This window comes from Crinia signifera, chromosome 2, assembly GCF_055691185.1.
Source record: "Crinia signifera chromosome 2, ASM5569118v1, whole genome shotgun sequence".
In the NCBI taxonomy this organism is placed as follows: Eukaryota; Metazoa; Chordata; class Amphibia; order Anura; family Myobatrachidae; genus Crinia; species Crinia signifera.
The window spans coordinates 202,538,135-202,556,278 of NC_139218.1; the positions used below are offsets into that span (position 1 = coordinate 202,538,135).

General features: G+C 44.5%; 1 protein-coding gene across 1 annotated transcript in view; it reads right to left on the reverse strand.

Moving 5' to 3' along the window:
- Positions 1 to 18,144, reverse strand: part of EPHA10 (EPH receptor A10) — a 545,244-nt gene that overhangs the window by 92,366 nt on the left and 434,734 nt on the right. Inside the window, exon 8 of the mRNA XM_083173569.1 lies at positions 3,967 to 4,075. Within this exon, the coding sequence (XP_083029695.1) occupies positions 3,967 to 4,075 (109 nt within the window). The remainder of the gene's footprint in view (positions 1 to 3,966; positions 4,076 to 18,144) is intronic.

The following is an 18,144-nucleotide window of genomic DNA, read 5'->3' on the forward strand; positions in this document are numbered from 1 at the left end:
CGGCTAGGCCCTCCAGTCCGGCCTGATGACCTGCCAAACATAAGAAGGGCACAGAATGCCAACATCGTCAGCCCCCGGTGCCAATTGCCTAAATCGCCCCCATTGAAAGCGTGAGAGAGCATCCGCTATCTCGTTCTGGACCCCAGGGACGTGCTGAGCCCTGAACAAAATATTGAAGCGCAGGCACTGCAAAGTGAGTTGCGCCAGAACTCGCAAAACTAGCAAGGATTTTGCCCTTTGGTTGTTTATCGCATGAACTGTGCTAAGATTGTCGCACCAGAAAAGCACGCTTCTGTTAGACAGACGGAGCCCCCAAATTTCCATGGCAACCATGATCGGGAATAACTCCAACAAAAGCATGTCTCTGGTGAGACCCTCTCGCACCCATGCTTCCGGCCACACTTGCGCACACCAACTACCGGCTAGGAAACAGCCAAAACCACATGCCCCAGAAGCATCAGTAAACAGTTGCAGGAAAGAATTATCCACCGCCGGTCCCATCCATATCCTTATTCCATTAAAGTCTTCCAAAAAGGTCGACCATATGGAGAAATCACGCCGTATCTCGGTGGATAACCGAATCAAATGATGCGGTTTGGCGACCCCGGCGGTGGCCCTTTCAAGCCTGCGACAGAAAAGTCTACCCATAGGTATTACCCTACAGGCGAAGTTCAGCTGACCAAGAACCGACTGGGCCTGCCTGAGGGTAATCTTGCGGGATCCCCCGCAAATTGAAACTGCTTCCTGAAGCTTGCGCACCTTGTCTTGAGGGAGACAACAATGACCCTGGACTGTGTCTATTTGTATTCCCAAAAAGGGCAAGCATGTAATTGGGCCCTCTGTTTTTTCCTCGGCAATTGGAACACCAAACCTTTGAAAAAGTAAACGAACAGTGGACAACAGGAACGCGCATCGATCCGAGTCCGGGGGGCCCACACACAGGAAATCGTCCAAGTAGTGTGCGACACCCCCCCCCCCCCCAACTCCTCTTCAACACACCAATGCAGAAAGGTGCTGAACTTCTCAAAAAAGGCACAGGATACCGAACACCCCATTGGCAAGCATTTGTCAATGAAATATTCCTCTCCTATGCGGAAGCCCATGAACCTAAAGGCATCGGGGTGCAAAGGGAGGAGCCGGAAGGCGGACTCCACGTCGATTTTTGCCATAAGGGCACCTGGCCCAAACGATCGGACCATCGCCAAGGCGTCGTCAAAGGACTGGTAAGTCACCGAGCAGCACTGTTCAGGTATTGCGTCGTTGACCGACCCACCCGAGGGAAAAGACAAGTGTTGAATCAACCTGTACTTCCCTGGGTCCTTTTTCGGAACAACTCCCACGGGCGAGATGATCAAGTTCGCCAGGGGAGGAACCGAGAAAGGCCCCGCCATGCGTCCCAGATGCACCTCCTTGTCCACCTTCTCCCGCAACACAGCTGGGAGAGAGCGAGCGGATTGTAAATTCCTAAAAGACCCCCCTTTAACTTCACCTTTTATTGGCAACCGAAAACCATCTCTAAAACCTTCAAACAAGAACTTCGCAACTAACTGATCCGGGTACCGTCTAAGCCATGATGCCATGGCTTCAACGCGAACCGGAGTATGGGCTCTAACGAGAGGGGCCAACGTTGGAGGGTTTCTGAGCTGTGGACGTGCCCGCTCCTCCCCCTCTGGAGGAGCGGGTACCGCGAAAGCAGCTCACCGCTGGGTGGTTACCCGAACAGTGTATACATATGTGCTTAAAACGGCACCGTTGTCCCAATTGGCAGGATGAATTGTTATAAGCATAACATTTACCCTTCGCAGAACCAGGGGTGAATGACCTGCCCCCTGGCGCAAAACGCTTGGCGCTACCGCTCTCCGCCACTGGCCGTTGAGGGGTATAAGGAACGGTGCCCGCTGCCTGGGGAGGCCTAGCGCCCTCTACTGGATCCAGCTGAGTCCTAGCTACCTCCATCCATACCTCGATGTCCTTGCAGCCGAAATCCATGATATGTAAACAATCCTGTTTACTTCTGAATTGCTCGTCATACTTTCTCCACGCTATACCTCCATACTTTACATACATATCATGAACCATATGTATGTAACGTATTATGTTCATGTGCTCGTCGGGCCTGTCCTCTAGATAACAGGCCGCAAACACACAGAAACCAGCCAGCCAGTTATCATATGATCTAAAGGCATCAGACCCTATGCCCCCTTTTGCTTTCGCTGCTTTGTAAGCCTTTTTAGAGTCATCTGTTAAACTAAAAAGGTCCACAAAGTCCCCTTTCTCTATTTTCTTCCTGCAGCTTTCCCTAAGACCGCGTAGCACTTTTGTATAGTCGCAATGCACTACCCCTGGCAGGTTGCGCCTCTTTCTCTCCCTTTTGGAAAGTGCAGCCACCTTTCTACGCTTTCTGCTCTGTGCTATGCGCCCAGCCTCCTTCTTTGCATATTTTGCCGCACGCTTGCGAGCCTTTGCCATACTATCAGCGTCAGAACGCCCCGCAGAAGAAGAAGAAGAGGATGATGAAAACCGGGTTGAATGTGACTCCACAGAGGAGGAGCCAGACCCGTCGTCACCCTCAGAGGCCTCACCTGACGACTCTGGCTGAGCGGCCCACGTGTCGTCATCAGTATCATCTTCCTCCTCCTCGTCAGGAACTTCCTCGGGTTCTTCCTCGTCATACTCGTCAGCAGCAGGGGCACCTGCAAATATATCCTGAGAAAGCCCTGAGGACCGCCCCCGGCGGGCACTCCGGCGAGAGGACCTCTGATTTAGACCTGAAAACCTCCCTTCCCTGGGAGGCACCCCTGATGTGCCCTGTGCCTGGGGGTCTCTAAAAGCCCTCACAAAAGCTGAGCAACCCGGGATTTCCTCACCATCAATCCCCTGCCCATCATCTTCATAGGGAGAACTGTCCACCAATGGAGCTAAGGCACCCGCCATGGACGACAAGGCAGCAGACAGCAAGGCTGGATCAAAAGCAGCCGTAGGGGCCCCTGACCTGCCGGTACCCCCGGAGCCAGCGCCTGCCCCACGACGACCAACCCGGCCCCTTGCACCAACACCCCGCTGTCCGCCACCCCCCGCTGCCCTGGGGGCACCCCTGACTCTCTCCGGTGTCCAGTCCCTATCCTCTGAAGCCTCCTGGTCAGCAGCATCAGGCTCATAGCTGCCAGCCCCATGTCCTGCAGCTCCACTGTCCCCCGCACCGAGGCCACTCCCCCGCCTCAGCATACCTCTGGACGAATGCCCTCTCCTGCCTGTACTTTGTGACCGCGCTGCTGCGGCAGAACGCGGCACAGTAACTACAGGCGCGGAGGCAGACACTGCTCGTCTGCCTCCGCCTCTCACCCCAGCAGGAGACGGCATCCCCCTGCCTCTCCCGTCCCCACGACAAGCGCGTACAGCAGCCCGGCGCCCGTGTGATGTCACAGCCCCACGCCTCGCGGCCGGGCGACGAGCGGCTCGCGCCGCAGCCACAGTCCACAATTCGGGCTCCATGGCTGCCGCACTCACCCCCGCCAGGTCCCCGCCGCCGGCCAGGGCATCCAGACCACGGGACCCACGAGTAGCCGCGCCGCGGCCTACCCCGCCGTCCGCTGCGAAACGAGCAGGCAGCCCAGCGGAGCATCTAGGGCGACAGGAGGGGGCACGCATCGCTCTGGACATGGCTAATCAAGCAAAGGTACAGCTTTGAGCTTACAGAACGCCAACTTTTACCTCACAAAGCCCTGGATAAGCTACAGATACGTGTACTCACCAGAACTTTCTCAGGAAAAAGAGGCTGACTCCTCCTTTTCCTGTCCCTATATTCCTAGCTAACAGATCCCTGCCCAACTACCCATTGGCTGCTCCGTGTCACATGCTATTCCTATGCACACACCCAGCCTGGTATGTTTAAGCCACTCCATGTCTATCAGACACTGCGTTGTTCGACAAGTAATGCAATGCACTATTCCAATGTGTGCCTCTTACCTTCTCCAAATCATGAGTCCTACAACCATGGAGAGCAACACGATAAATCCTGCTACAGATACAATCACTATGATGATAAGAGGATTCTGCTCACTGGAGGCTAGGGCCACTGCAATAGAAATGATAAATATATAAATTTAAAGAAAAGAGTACTTTACATTCAGACATACTGTAATTAGAAAAACAATATTAAGTACAGTATAATTTTGAATTCCTAATTTTCATGACAGTCCTATCCCAAAAGTAAATCCAGTTGTGGCAAAAGTTAACATAATACTTGGGTTTGATCATGCCGGATTATTGGGGAAACATTGTTTTTATTTTAGAATGTTATCAGAATCTTAAAGCACATGACTAACTTTAACAAGCAATTATTATTTTACTGTGCGTAGCATTTTTAAAAGCCTAGCTTTTAAAATGTTTCAACAAAATCATTGATGGTGGCCATTTTTCTTGAAGGCAGACATTATGGTGGATGCACATTCATTTGATAACATTGAAAAATGAACACGTTTTGTAGTAGCAATGCTTCTAATTTGTTAGGTAAATGACCTAGAACATAATTCAATTTATATTATTGATATCAGATATAACTAGAGGCGCCACAAGTTACACAGTTTGGCTTTTTCCAAGAGTCAGATTTCATAAAGTAGCCACGAAATACAGTATATGGGCCTGTATGGCTGCATTGAAGGCTCCTACATGCGCACTGCAGACCATGAGCATGTGCCGAGGACCGCAAATGCTCGCGGTCCACAGGGAGCATTTTGGAAACTTCAATGCAGCCAGGGCCAGTGCTAGGGTGTTTGGCGCCTACCTGCAAACTATAAATTTGCGCCCTCTCTACCATAGCTAATAAAAGGACAGAGCAAGCTGAAGGAGTGCACCAGAAAAAGGATGTGTTCTCACAAGGAAAGGTTTTGCCCACAGAATAGTAGCTCCAATTCAAATGATGCCAAACAGTACTCTACCACAATTTTATTTACGTTAAAACACACAGTATTTCCCCTTATTCACATTATGTCTTGCGGTAATGCCCCTTACGGTGTCATACAGTAGTGCCTAATTTACATTACAACACACAGTAGTACACATGTATAACACACTGTAGTGCAATTTATATACAATATCCACTGTAGTGTTAGTTATAAACAATGTCTACAGTAGTGCCCTTATACCGGACATAAGTCTAGTGCCTCTTATACACAAATAGCACATAGTAGTTGTGCCGCTTATACCCAAAATGCCCAAAGTAGTAGTTGTAATGTTTATACAAATAATGTCCACAGCAGTGTCCCATAATGTCTACAGTAGAAGTGCAAGTTCTACACATCTATAGTAGTAGTGTCATTTATATACACATAATGCCCAAATCAGTAGTGGCCCTTACACATAATGCCCACACTAGTAGTGCCCCTACAGAATAAAGCCTGTCACTGCTGCCTGTTTATCACACAGGTGCCACAGGGAGGAAAGAGAAGGTAGGAGAGGGGGGGTTTCCAAATCCTCAATCACAAAACAAAGAAACATAAAAGAAAAAAACTACTGGGTCCCTGGGGGCATGTCCTTAAGATGACAGGGGCGATCAGGCAGACTGGGATAGGGACGTTGGCACACAGATAGCCGCCGACACGCACACACATATAAATGGTAACACACAGACAGCTGCTTACAAAAACATGGATGCTAACATGTTTTCTGACATACAAACTCTGACTCACACACATAGATGTATGTGGAGACTGACACACAGACAGCTCCTGTCACACTTGCACACAGAAGCTGACAAGCAGATAGCCATTGACACACATGGACGCAGGAGCAGCTGGACTCTAACACACAGACATGCAGACATATGCTTACACTGACATGTACACGCTGACACACAGACATTGATACATGGATGCTGTGACACAGGCATTGAGAAATGCACACTGGCATACAAACATGAACACACACAGAAACACAGATGCTGACACACAGGCAGACACTGACAAGCTGACACAGATGCTGATTCCCAAACAGATGCTGAAAAGCTGATACATTGATTATGATGCACAGACACAATGACGTTGACACACAGACACACTGATGCTGATACAATGCTATACCCTGACACATGGATGCTGGCACACAGACAGGAACAGACACACAGACACAAGGATGCTGACATATGGATGCTGACGCAGTCAAATGGACGCCGACACAGACCCACAGCTGCCACTGGGTGGGAGAAAGGTAGCTGCCGAGTAGTGGGATAGAGGGAGAAGGGGAGAGAGACAACACAGCCGGGTTGAAGACCACGGCAGCCGGGTTGAAAATCACGAGAATGGGGGCACAGGGGTGGCAGGGAGAGAGGTAGAGAACACAAGGGGGCGTCAATGGTGTGAGATTAGGAAGTTGGGGTGCAGGATATATACAGTGAATAAGTGTATGTATCTATATAATATAAAAAGATACACACACACACACACACACACATACATACATACATACACATACAGTACATATATACACATACAATACATACACATAAAAAAAATTAAATAAACACACTTTTGAATAGAAGCTTACTGTTTTAGACCAGCAGGATGCTAGAGGGTTAAGTCTTTCTGTGGTCATTGTCGGGCTCCCTGTGCAGCAGCAGCTTGTAGAGAGGGGGAGGGCTTGTAAACGGAGTGTAGGGGGAAGAGTTCCGTTCCGTGCTTAGTAGCAGGAGATGAAACTCAGCAGCAGGGAGAGGATGCAGAAATAATTGCCAACCTGTGCGGACGGGCATGGGAGGCGCTCGTTGCTGGGAGGGACAGATCAGCTAAAGCTTCCGGCGCGCACACCGACAGCAACAGACAGCACTCAGCAGAGATGATATAGCTAGGAGGATGCAGCACGGGAGCGCCTCTCCTGCCCGGCGCCTCCCTGCACTGCATCCTCTGCTGAGCGGCTAGCGCCGGCTCTGAATGCAGCCACAGCCAGCGATAGCCTGTGAGCGCATGCCTTATGCTGGCTGATTTACAACAAGCCAGCGTTTTCTGTGAGTACCACACAAAAACACAGATGGGCCCAGACATTGGGAGGGATACTTCTGACATAATCAGTGGCCCCCTTCTCCCTACAGCCATTGCAGCGCAGAGTAAGTATTGACTGTCGTGGTGCTGCACAAGGGGTGGGTGGTGGTGGGACAATCGATTAGATTGTAAGTGTATTTTCCCCTCTTTGCATTTGCGCAGTGGGGAGGGGGTTGAATGATCGCAGGGTTACAAAATGTTGCAGCCATGTGATCAGGTCTGAAATGGCCCCTATGAGCATGAAAAAATATGACTGCAGCACTTAAGCCATTACTGCTTCCAGCTTTGAAGCATATGTCTATTGTCATAATTTCACCCCATTCCAGTTACAGGGTGGTATGTATCATGCATTGTCTTTTGAATGTTATACATCCCGCTACTTATTGCATGCCTAGATTCCTTTAGTAAAGCTGTATGCATATCATATTCAATTGCCATTAAAATTATGAAGTAAAGCTATTTCAGTCTGAGAGTCCTTCTGCACATGCATGGCTACTGGCCAGCTCAAGCTCTGGAAAGGTTTGCTTTTCAAAGATTTGTACATTTTAGCATTTTTAAAGTTTATCCAACCCATTATCTGCTAAATAAAGTGTTACTGATTACAAAAATAAATAATGAGTACAAGACTCTAGGGGGGGATTTAATAAGATAGGAGTTCTATTTTACATTGGATGTTGGAGTCTGTATCTTCGGCCATGTTTTGGATCTGGATTTGTTCCAAAACGCCACCCTTTTCATGTTTCGTGTTTTGTGTTTCATGTTTTAAATCTGGATTTTTCTTTTTAAACCACTCTCGTTTCCAGTTTATCGTGAACGCCTCAGAATGTTGCACGAGATGGCTGGATGACTATGCAAAGCGACACAAGTGGGTGGCACAAATTTGTGGCCCATCAAGGACTGGCACTACAGCGAAAGACAGGATGGGACAAAATATGCTCCAAAGAGCCCATAATGCAAATAAAATAGGTGCAAGATGGAATTGTCCTTGGGTCCTCCCATCCACCCGTATGTTGTATTAACAGGACATGCACAGTTTAACAAACCAATCATTTCAGTGACAGGGTCTGCCACAACTGTGTCTGAAATAATAGATTAATTTGGACCCCCCCAAAAAAAGATGTGCAAGATGAAATTGTCCTACATAAACAGGACATGCACAGTTTAACAAACCATTTCAGCAAAACGGGTCTACCATAACTGTGGATAAAATCATTGTTTTTTTGGGACCCCACAAATAAAAACAGTTGCTCTGTCTGCTGTATAAGCCCAGGAGTGCTGCTAACTCTGGTGTATAAGCCCATGGGTGCTGCCAGGGCTGCCAAGAGAAATCCTGGGCCCCGGTACAACAGCGTCACGGGGCCCCCCCCTGGAGTGGCGAGCTACAGAAAAGAGGTGCATACCTCCCAACTTTGGCAGCGGACAAAGGAATATATGTGTGTGCCGCAGGCACACGCCAAAAAATTTTGGGCGCCGTTTTGTCGATGTGAGGGCATGGCCAGTGCTGTGTGAACTGCTGGCCATGCCCTCAGCCTCCCCGCCTTATTAGACGCATGCAGTGTTTAATTCCCGCAGGACCGTCCCCAAAAAATGGGATGTCACACAAAAATCGATACACACTGACTATGCTACACCACGTTGCCCCCCCCCCCCCCAGTAAGGCTTCTAATACTTCTAATAAATTATAAATTACCTGCTTGTTGCCAAGGGGGTAAATGTCCATTGCCAAGGGGGTTAATGTCCGTTGCCAAGGGGGTTAATGTCCGTTGCCAAGATGGCTAATGTCGGTTACCAAGGGGTTAATATGCAATGCCAGGGGTTATTGCTTGTTGTCAAGAGGAGTTAATGTCTGTTGCCAAGGGTTCTTGCTCGTTGCCAAGGGGGGGTTAATGTCTGTTGCCAAGGGGTTAATATGCATTGCCAGGGGTTATTGGATGTTGCCAAGGGGTTATTTTTTGCCAGGGGTAAATGCTCGTTGCCAAGGGGGGTTATTTTCCATTGCCAGTGGTTCTAGCTTGTTGCCAAGGGGTTAATCATACTTGCCTACTTTTGAAAACTAATTTCAGGGAGATTTGAGCTGCTAAAAGAACGCAATGTGTCACTGAGAGGTTGTGTCATGCTCTGCCCAGAGGGCGTGTCTAACTTCACCTATGGGCGCACCTATGGCCACTGGCAGAAGAAAACTCTGGAACACTTTGGGCCTGATTCAGTTACGGATGTTGCTTCCTGTAACACTGCACTAAACATGTGAAAGAAAACTTCTCCCTCTTTTGCTGCCTATACGTATATAAGTATGCATTACACACATCTACCCCACAACCCTCCCCTTATATTGCAATCAGTACACACCACTATATTACATTACACACATTCCCCCACATTACACCCAGTACATACATGCTATTACATTACACCAGGGCTTGGCAAATGTTTAAAAATGTAGGAGCCAGGATGAAAATGTGGGAACTGCAATGTCTATTATACATGCTACACACCCATTACATATTATACCACTTGCTTGATGCTAGGGGTAACATACACACCCCCATTATACAGTATTACATTATACACATCCCCCCCCCCCCACAAAAATTAAAATTTATTTTAAAGCCATTAAAACCTCTGTTTTAAATTACACCCAGCCAACTCCTCCCACCCCCACCCCACATACATACATATTTTCTGCAGCCCCCACTGCCCCAGGAGATACAGCTCTCACTTGGCTGTGTTCTCCCTCCTGTGGTGTAGGGACCCGGCAGTGTAGTGGAGCAGGCAGATAAAGGCAGACATATAGGAGCAGGAAGAGGCAGGAGCAGGGCTTGTCCCTGACACACGGAGCCGGGCTGCTGCTGCTCTGAGTGTGGTGGGTGGGGCCAGCCCCACAGTGCAGAGCCCTGGCTGTCAGTCTCACTCTCCCCTGCTTCCGCTGATCAGACACTAGAAGTCATTTTTCACTTCCAGCGTCTGACAGGGAGCACAGCCCGGCAGCATTACCAGGAAGTGCAGAGCTGTGCTTCCTGTCAGACGCTAGAGGTGAACTATGACTTCTAGTGTCTGTCTCTCACTCTGTGTGACTGTGCACTATATGCAGGGGAAGGGGAAGGCAGAGGCAGCCGCAGATGACAAGCGGGTGGCCGGACACATGGGCGGGTGGTCAGGCGGGCGGACACTAGTCCTCCCGCAGCCCCAACAAATATTTTTTTTTAAAGTGTGTGTCTGGACCCGGGCCCCCCTGGCAGGCCCGGGCCCAGGTAAAATGTACCCGCCCCCCCTGCCTCTCGGCGGCTCTGGGTGCTGCTAAGTCTGCGGTATAAGCTCAGGTGCGCTTTGTATTTAAGTTAATGGAGGACAAACAAATAAAAGATCAGGAAAGCGACACAAGTGGGTGGCACAAACACCTGGCACTTCGAGCAGTGGCACTGCTGTGATTGCATAGGGAATACGTTTTCATTGAATTTTGTGTTGAAGAAGCAAAAGATAAACTATCTTTTGTCTAGGAGGAACTGTTAGTCTTAAACACTAAAATGAAATTGACCCCAAGGAATCCAAACATAAATGGTTATAATGTAAACTTTCCATCTTACACTTACGGGGTTATTCTGGTTCACTCACAAAGCAAATTCACTCTCTAATGGACAAATCCATATGCACTGCAGGTGGGGCTGATGTAACATGTGCATAGAGAGTCCCTATTTTAAAATAGTGTCATTAGTATCCTAACTCAGAAATGCAGTGGTACCCACTGTGCACTTAACCACCCACATGTGGACAGGACAATGTGGATCATATTATCTATATTTCCTTACCACATGTATTGTTTTACGCAAACACATTCATTGTAGAGATAATTTATGTTGTGAGTCAAATAACTGCAAATTCCAAAAAGTCCCATGTTTTTCTGTCATAATTTATATGATAGCGGAGGCTAATTTTATTCCAGGAGCATTCAGGAGATGTTGTCGGTGGCCCGAAAAAGGGTGGTCAATCTGTGGAGATTTTGGCCACTGTACTTAATCCCAGGTATCGTAAACTTGTGTCTTTGCACAAAGATCTGTTGGTGAGAAAATGGTCAGCTCAAGCAGAACGTGACATGGCGACATTTTCAAAACACCAGCTACAATGACGGACATGTCTTCTGTCACTGCATATGATGCTGTCTCTATTGAAAGAATGGTGTAGGATTATATATTTATAGAGGTAGGAGGGCCCTGATTGCTAGCTTACAATCATGTAATATATTGGCAGGAAAAAGATGCAATATTTCAGTTGGGCCTTGCACAAACTACCTTTGTTTTACTCCAGTGTGTCTACGCTTCATTGCAATTTAATATCTAATACAGCAAGCCTGGTGGGAATCCTCAAACAGTGCTCGGGTCTGTACTTGGATCTGGGGTGTTTTGGGATTTGGATTTTGTAAATCTGAACCAGCTCAACCCTATCATATTTATTATCTTCTAGAATGTGCTAAATTAATTAGAGGTAGATTAAATAAGAAGCAGATACAACTGTCAATGGAAAATTGTTTCCATATTTCTACAAGTTTGTACATTAGCCTGTGAATGAGTGACATATTTTTAATATCTTTGTTGGTGACATTGCAAATAGTGTTAAAGGGAAAGTATGCCTTTGTTCACATACACAAAAGTATGCAACATGTAGACACACCAGGAGGGGCACACAACTGACTGAGGTTCTAGGTAGACTAGTGGAATGGTCAAGAATGTGTCATCTTCAATTTATTTCAGAAATACAAAATCATGCACTTAGATATCAAATCCCCAAAAGCTAAATATAAAATTAAGGGCATTATAATGGAAATACAGCGCAGTAAGGGATTTAGAATTCACAATTTCAGATGATTGAAAGCAGGAAGCAATGTAACAAAGTAATGAGGAAGGTAAGTCAGATGCTTGGTTGCATATGGAGAGGAATCAGCACTAGAAAGAAGTAATAATGCCACTGAATCTGTCATTGGTACGACCTCATCTAGAGTACTGTGTCCAGCTCTAAAGGCCATACCTCCACAAGGATATAATTACATTATAAAAGGTACAGAGAAGGCCAACTAAATTGGTACATGGCTTACATCACAAATCTTACCAGGTAATATAAAAAGAACTTCATTTGAATAGTTTGTAGCGGAGAAGGGGAATGGGGAACATAGTAGAAACTTGTGGGAGAAATTCTCCCTGGAAGGAGGTAGGATCAAAGGAAATTTGAGAACAATGACTTCATAGAACAGGAAGATAAATGGAATACCCTACCATCAGAGGTGGTAGAGATTAATACAAAGAATGTAAACATGCTTGGGATAAGTATGAGAATATCCTTACAGAACTGAAGGAACAAAAAGTGTTGATGTTGCAAAAGAATAAATGAAAAAGGACATACAAGATGGGCCAAGATGCTCTTATCTGCTGTCAAATTCTATGTTTGTATGTTTCTGTGGGTGTGGCATATTGCAGAGGATATCCTGGAAATGTACATTGTATACCAGTGAACAAAAAAAATACTTTTATTGGTATATATTTTCTTTACTTTAAATAAACATAAAGACGCATGTTGTCCTCTTCACACAATCATTTTAATGAAAGCTGTGTTTTAAAACTACTCAACTGAAATATTAAATTAATACTCTTGGCTTCCATGGTCTTCATGCAGTCATGTAAGCTGGCTTGAGAAAAAATATTCCTGTTTATCACAAGGCCATATTAAAATGATGACATCTGAATGCTTTTGTTATTCATTAATTTTCTGCCACCCAATGTTTGCATGAGAAGGCTCAAGGCAGCTACAATTTTTTCCATAAAATTTTTATTGGATTCAATTCATTCTGAAAATGTCTCTTGAGCAGTAAACGGATGCAATTTAAGGCCCCGTTAAGCACAATCTGTAAAATTCATACTGAGCAAGCCATCATTCCAACCTTTCATTTATAACTGTGGTGTCTGTTTAAATGGAAATCATCCCTTTTTCAGATGACAATATTTTTGTCATGCATGCCACCTCCATGCCTTTTTAGCAAACTGTGTGTGAGCTGTCTGTATTGTGGCTTTTGAGCCTTTAAATGGAAAAAAATGAGAGGCTTTCATACATACATACAATTTCTCAGCAGATAAAAACCATTTCCTTGACTAATCTGCTCTTTTACAAATTGATATAAAATCCTTGATCTAGTTAATCTTTTACCTCGTCTTGCAGTGTTAGTCCAAATTATATGGCCAATGCAGGCAAAGATTGCTGTGGCAAAAAGAGCAGGACTGTGCGTACTGTAGTGCTCTTTTTTGGCTTCACATTGCAATACAAAAATCTATTTTACTATTAAAATATCGAGTATTATTTTCCACTTTGTCGTTGTTTTATACATTTGAATTTTTGGTGAAACAATACTGATACATCACTAAAAAAGTATTTTATTTAGTGTACTATTAAAGTGGACCTTTCCCAGAAATAGGAACCTTAAATTATTGAGTTATATTTGTTACTGCCAAAGTGTGCCACTACAAGAGCATAATCAAAAAAGCCCCTCTTTGTGTATTCTCTAATATGGGTGCACAGAGTTTCACCTAGCCAATGAGAAGTGACCATGCTGATCTAGTTGGCAATAGTATCGCCTATTCAACTGTCTAATTTCCAATATCCAGAGTAATCTGGAATCTCATGAGTTTATCAGTTATGATAGACTGAATTATTTTTGTATTATAATTTACTGGATGATTCCATGTCAGGGATATGACACTTTAAGGAAGACAGATAAGTTGTTTGAATGTATGGCCATTGTACAGTATATTATAAGGGGTTATGACACCCTAGGCTAAAACACTTGTGGAACCCCTAGTAAAGTTGCTAAGTACACAATTTTTTGAGTTTACACAATTCACTTGTTTGATTTGTATGCAGTCAACAGCCTGACAGTCAGAAGGCCGACAGCTGGATCCCGATGGACAGAATCCTGATACATTCCTTGGTAGCCAACTACTTGGGTTAAGGTTAGGCAGTAATGGGACATTAGGGTTAAGCTGTGGGAGAGAAAGGTTAGGGTTAGGCTGTGGGGAGGGATTCTGTCCATTGGGATTCCAATGTCAGTATGATGACTATTGCCATCCCAACTGCAGGGATTTTGTATCCAACGTATTTGATTGTGGCATCTATTTATGTTTGTGGTGGTTATTAGACTTGGAATGCTTATTCAGCCAGCACATTTCTTACATATAATTTTACATGTATGTTTATATGTGATGGCCGGCTCCCCTCTGCAGTCTTTGGTTGGTGCTGCTACTGGATGGGTCTCTCTGAAATGTATACAGGAGGACTTGTGATGTGGAGCCATTCAGTTATATTAAACGTTCTTTGAGGATGTGGGCTATGACTAAAGAAAGCATTTCATGTGCACAAATTTGTTACCGTTTGTTGCAAACATACTGTATATTATTAAGAAGTCTTGGTGGTACTCTTTACCTAGAACGGCGCCCGCGATTGGCGTCCCTTCGCGGGCTTCACAGGTGTCCGCGTCGCCATGGACACCTGGGAAGCCCGCGAGGGGACGCGTATAACTGTGAAGGTATCCGCGTCCGCTCGCCACGCTTCGGGCTCGGTGGCTCGCTGCGCTCGCCACACTATTCTATTCTCAACTCCACGCCGACGTGGATAGTGGGGGTATGAAAAGGTCAGAGGACGCGTACCGCCGCCCCTCGCGGGCTCGCTGCGCTCGCCACGCTTCGGGTTGATGTTGATCGTGGGGTGGCGTTAACAATTGTGGGGGCCATTTCAGACTTCACGGTGACTATTTGGGCTCTGTGGCCCATTTAACATTGTTTCCTATGGAAAAATCGCGGGCATTGAGGCATTGAACACTAAAATCGCGTCCAATCTCACTTTTAACATTGGTCCCTATGGGAAATCGCGGCCATCGCATCGCACCCGTTTTTTAGTGCATTCGATGGTCGCGATGGGCGCCGTTCTAGGTAAAGAGTACCGTCTTGGTTATTATATACATTTTCAGCATACTGCAATATATTGCTGTCATGTGAGTGCACTAAGAGCGCTGATATGTTTATACTTTACTCTGAAGGTTAATGTCAATCTGGTGCTGAGGCTACAAAGATCCTTTGATGTGAACAAATATATCACCTTTGTGGTATGCATATATTACCAAGGGACTTTAATTGCTATTTGCTTTTAATATAATATTGTAAATTATATCTCCTTTTTTTAGGTTTATTTTCTGCTGGACTTCTTCATAATACCATTGAGGATAAGTAAAAAAGAAACGGTTATTTTTGCATTCTGGGAAGCATAACAGTTATGAAAGCATCCGTATTATGTGAATATTCTGCACGATGTTTAGAGATGCCCCTGTTTTGGTTTTGGTTCTAAATCATCATCAGGTTTTGTTTTTTGCACTTGGTTTTGACAAAAACGCACTCTTGGGGTTTGTTTTTGGTGTTGGTGTGGGGGGATCTGACATGATAATGTCACAGATCATGTAATATTGGCCTAAGACATTAATTACATCAATAACTTTAATTTTCAGTTACTATATTTCCCATCAGTTTTGCAAATCACACAGTTCACAATATTGTTCACCAATATTGTCCAATGGCTGGGTGGCCAAACTGAGCAACAGAGCAAGGGCACAAACACATTGCAGTTTAAAAGAATCTAGCACATACTGTATATGAAACTTTGCTACCCAGCAGTGTCAGACAGAATAGCAGTTTAATAGATTATACACCCCCATAGAAATCAGGAATGTCTACATTATACAATAATTAAATCAGAGACCTGGGGAAATGGAGGTGGAATATATCTGAAGTGGAAGACAGGTAAATAATCAATTGATTGAGTAGAATTTTAAATGATTGATAAAATTTGATTACTGTATAATATTTTGATTCTGAAACTATACATTTTTGGGATATCAATATTCTGATAGTTCATTTAAATGACTTTGAATCTGAACATGCACAATGCTAGTCTACCGCACCTCTGGAGGCCCTAATCGGACATAACAAAATCACAGTTCTCCACTATATAGTTTTATTTCCAGGTGGATCTATATATAAGTATCTGTGTGGAAAGAAATAGCGAGCTTTCCCTCGTTTGGGCTGGCGTCGCAAAACTTGATGGGTGGCTGGAGCCCCATGTGTAGATTATGGACACTGGGGGCTAGTTTACCCTTATTGTTAATTCTTGCTAAATAGTGTCTGAGCGCTTGATGGTATCAACTTACATATGCACCATAAGGGTATCTAATTTTTTCATCCAATCTGGAATTGGGTGAAAACTGGCCAAATTGTACTAGTGTAACTTTACACTGCAAAAAGTTTGGACTTGCCTTTATCAAATCTAAAACTCTCTGCACATTTCTCTGCCTGCTCAGAGTCCCTCGCACCCATGGAAGAGAGACAGTTCTCTCCTCCTTGTGGTGCCATATAGAAGGGGCAGGGCTAAATTGTGTGAATTTGCATCATTTGTCCCTGCCCCCTTATCCTTAGATTGCTCTAATTTCAGAGGCAGTGACTAGTGATGTGAAGCCCATCCCTACCACCTCAGTGGCCAGTTAATTCTCCTCTCAGAGCTTTTCCTCTAGAGACGATTTTTAATGTAGACATGTATGTTTTACATATGCCTCTCCTTTTACAAAGGTGCAATGTTACTTAATTTTACTTGACCCCAAGGTTTCATTTTTAATTAGCAATGTACAGGATTTTTTTTAAATTACTGATGTCTACAGATTAATTATTATGATGGGAACAAAATAAACATTGACTTTTAACAAATAGATTTTTATATATATAAAAAAAAATAAGAACCATTTTATCATATATCATTTTCCATTAAAGAACATTTAAATATATTGTTGAAATAATAATAAGCTATGTGCTTCTTACTTGCTGGCAGGATAGTGTAGAGACAATAATATTGGGCTTTGTCTGCACTTTATTAAAAGTTACTTACCCTTTTAAACTTGGAACTATTTTATCCAGTTCTCAGATACAATACTATTTGTGAATCTCATTTCTGACCCAAAGTTTAATTTTTTAATTCACAATGTACTTTTTTAAATTGCTTTACTAATATCTACAAATTAAAAATTATAGAAGGAAATAAAATAAACATTGACTCTCATAAAATGCTACTAATGAAAAAGAAATAACCATTTTTCAAATACAAAATGACAAAAACACATCAAATTCTCTGCTCACCAATGACCTTATTAAAGCTATTCAGGCTACACCAAGCCATACTATATATTACAGTTGTGTCCTGCATTAAAAATAGACCCACATATGAGATGTTTGGTGATTGGTGATGCCTGCTCATTACATAAAAGTTTAGATGAGGTGAAAGCATTTTTTAAGTGCATGGAGAACCATTGTTAGAGGTGCCTCTTTTTTCTTTTATTGAAATGATCACCAAGTAAATGCTAGTGTTCTGTTTTTGCAAATATTTTATAGTTACAACAGACTTACCATGTTGTTTAGAAGGCAACTAATCTTGAGGGAAAGTAACTAAGGGCCCTATACACTGGGTGTTTTACCTGCAATTTAGGTTTGTATCCTTTGATTGCAGCTATTAATAACAGGATAAGATCCCAAAGTGCAGGAGACTGACAGCAAGTCCAATCCAATGTGTGGTCCCATGTGTATCGTACTGGACCCTCCAGTAACACAAAATCTATTTTTTTCTATGTACAGCTTTGCCCCTCCTCTGTCCATCCTCAATAATGCACCTTTATTTTTGAAAAACTGCAGCCTGATTGTTCAGAATAAGGTGCCAGTGAAAACCTACAATACTGTTGTAAGCAAGTTAGCAGTTAAATGGAGTTAACAGTTCATTTGTTTTTACTCCATGTCATTAAAATTGACAAGTGGGTGGAGATAAATACATCAAGTGCCAAATCGCATGTAGCCATCCAGGGAAGCTTCTGGGGAAGTTTAAAGGAAATCAGGTCTGACTTGTCTTTCAGACAAGTCGGACCTAGGTGTGAGCACACCCCCCCCCCCCCACACACACACACACAGACATCTATACAAAGACATTTCTAAAATCCTGAGTTACCTTGTGCCAGGAAAGCAGTTCTTCCAATGCTGAGAACCAGTCCCAGGTTACC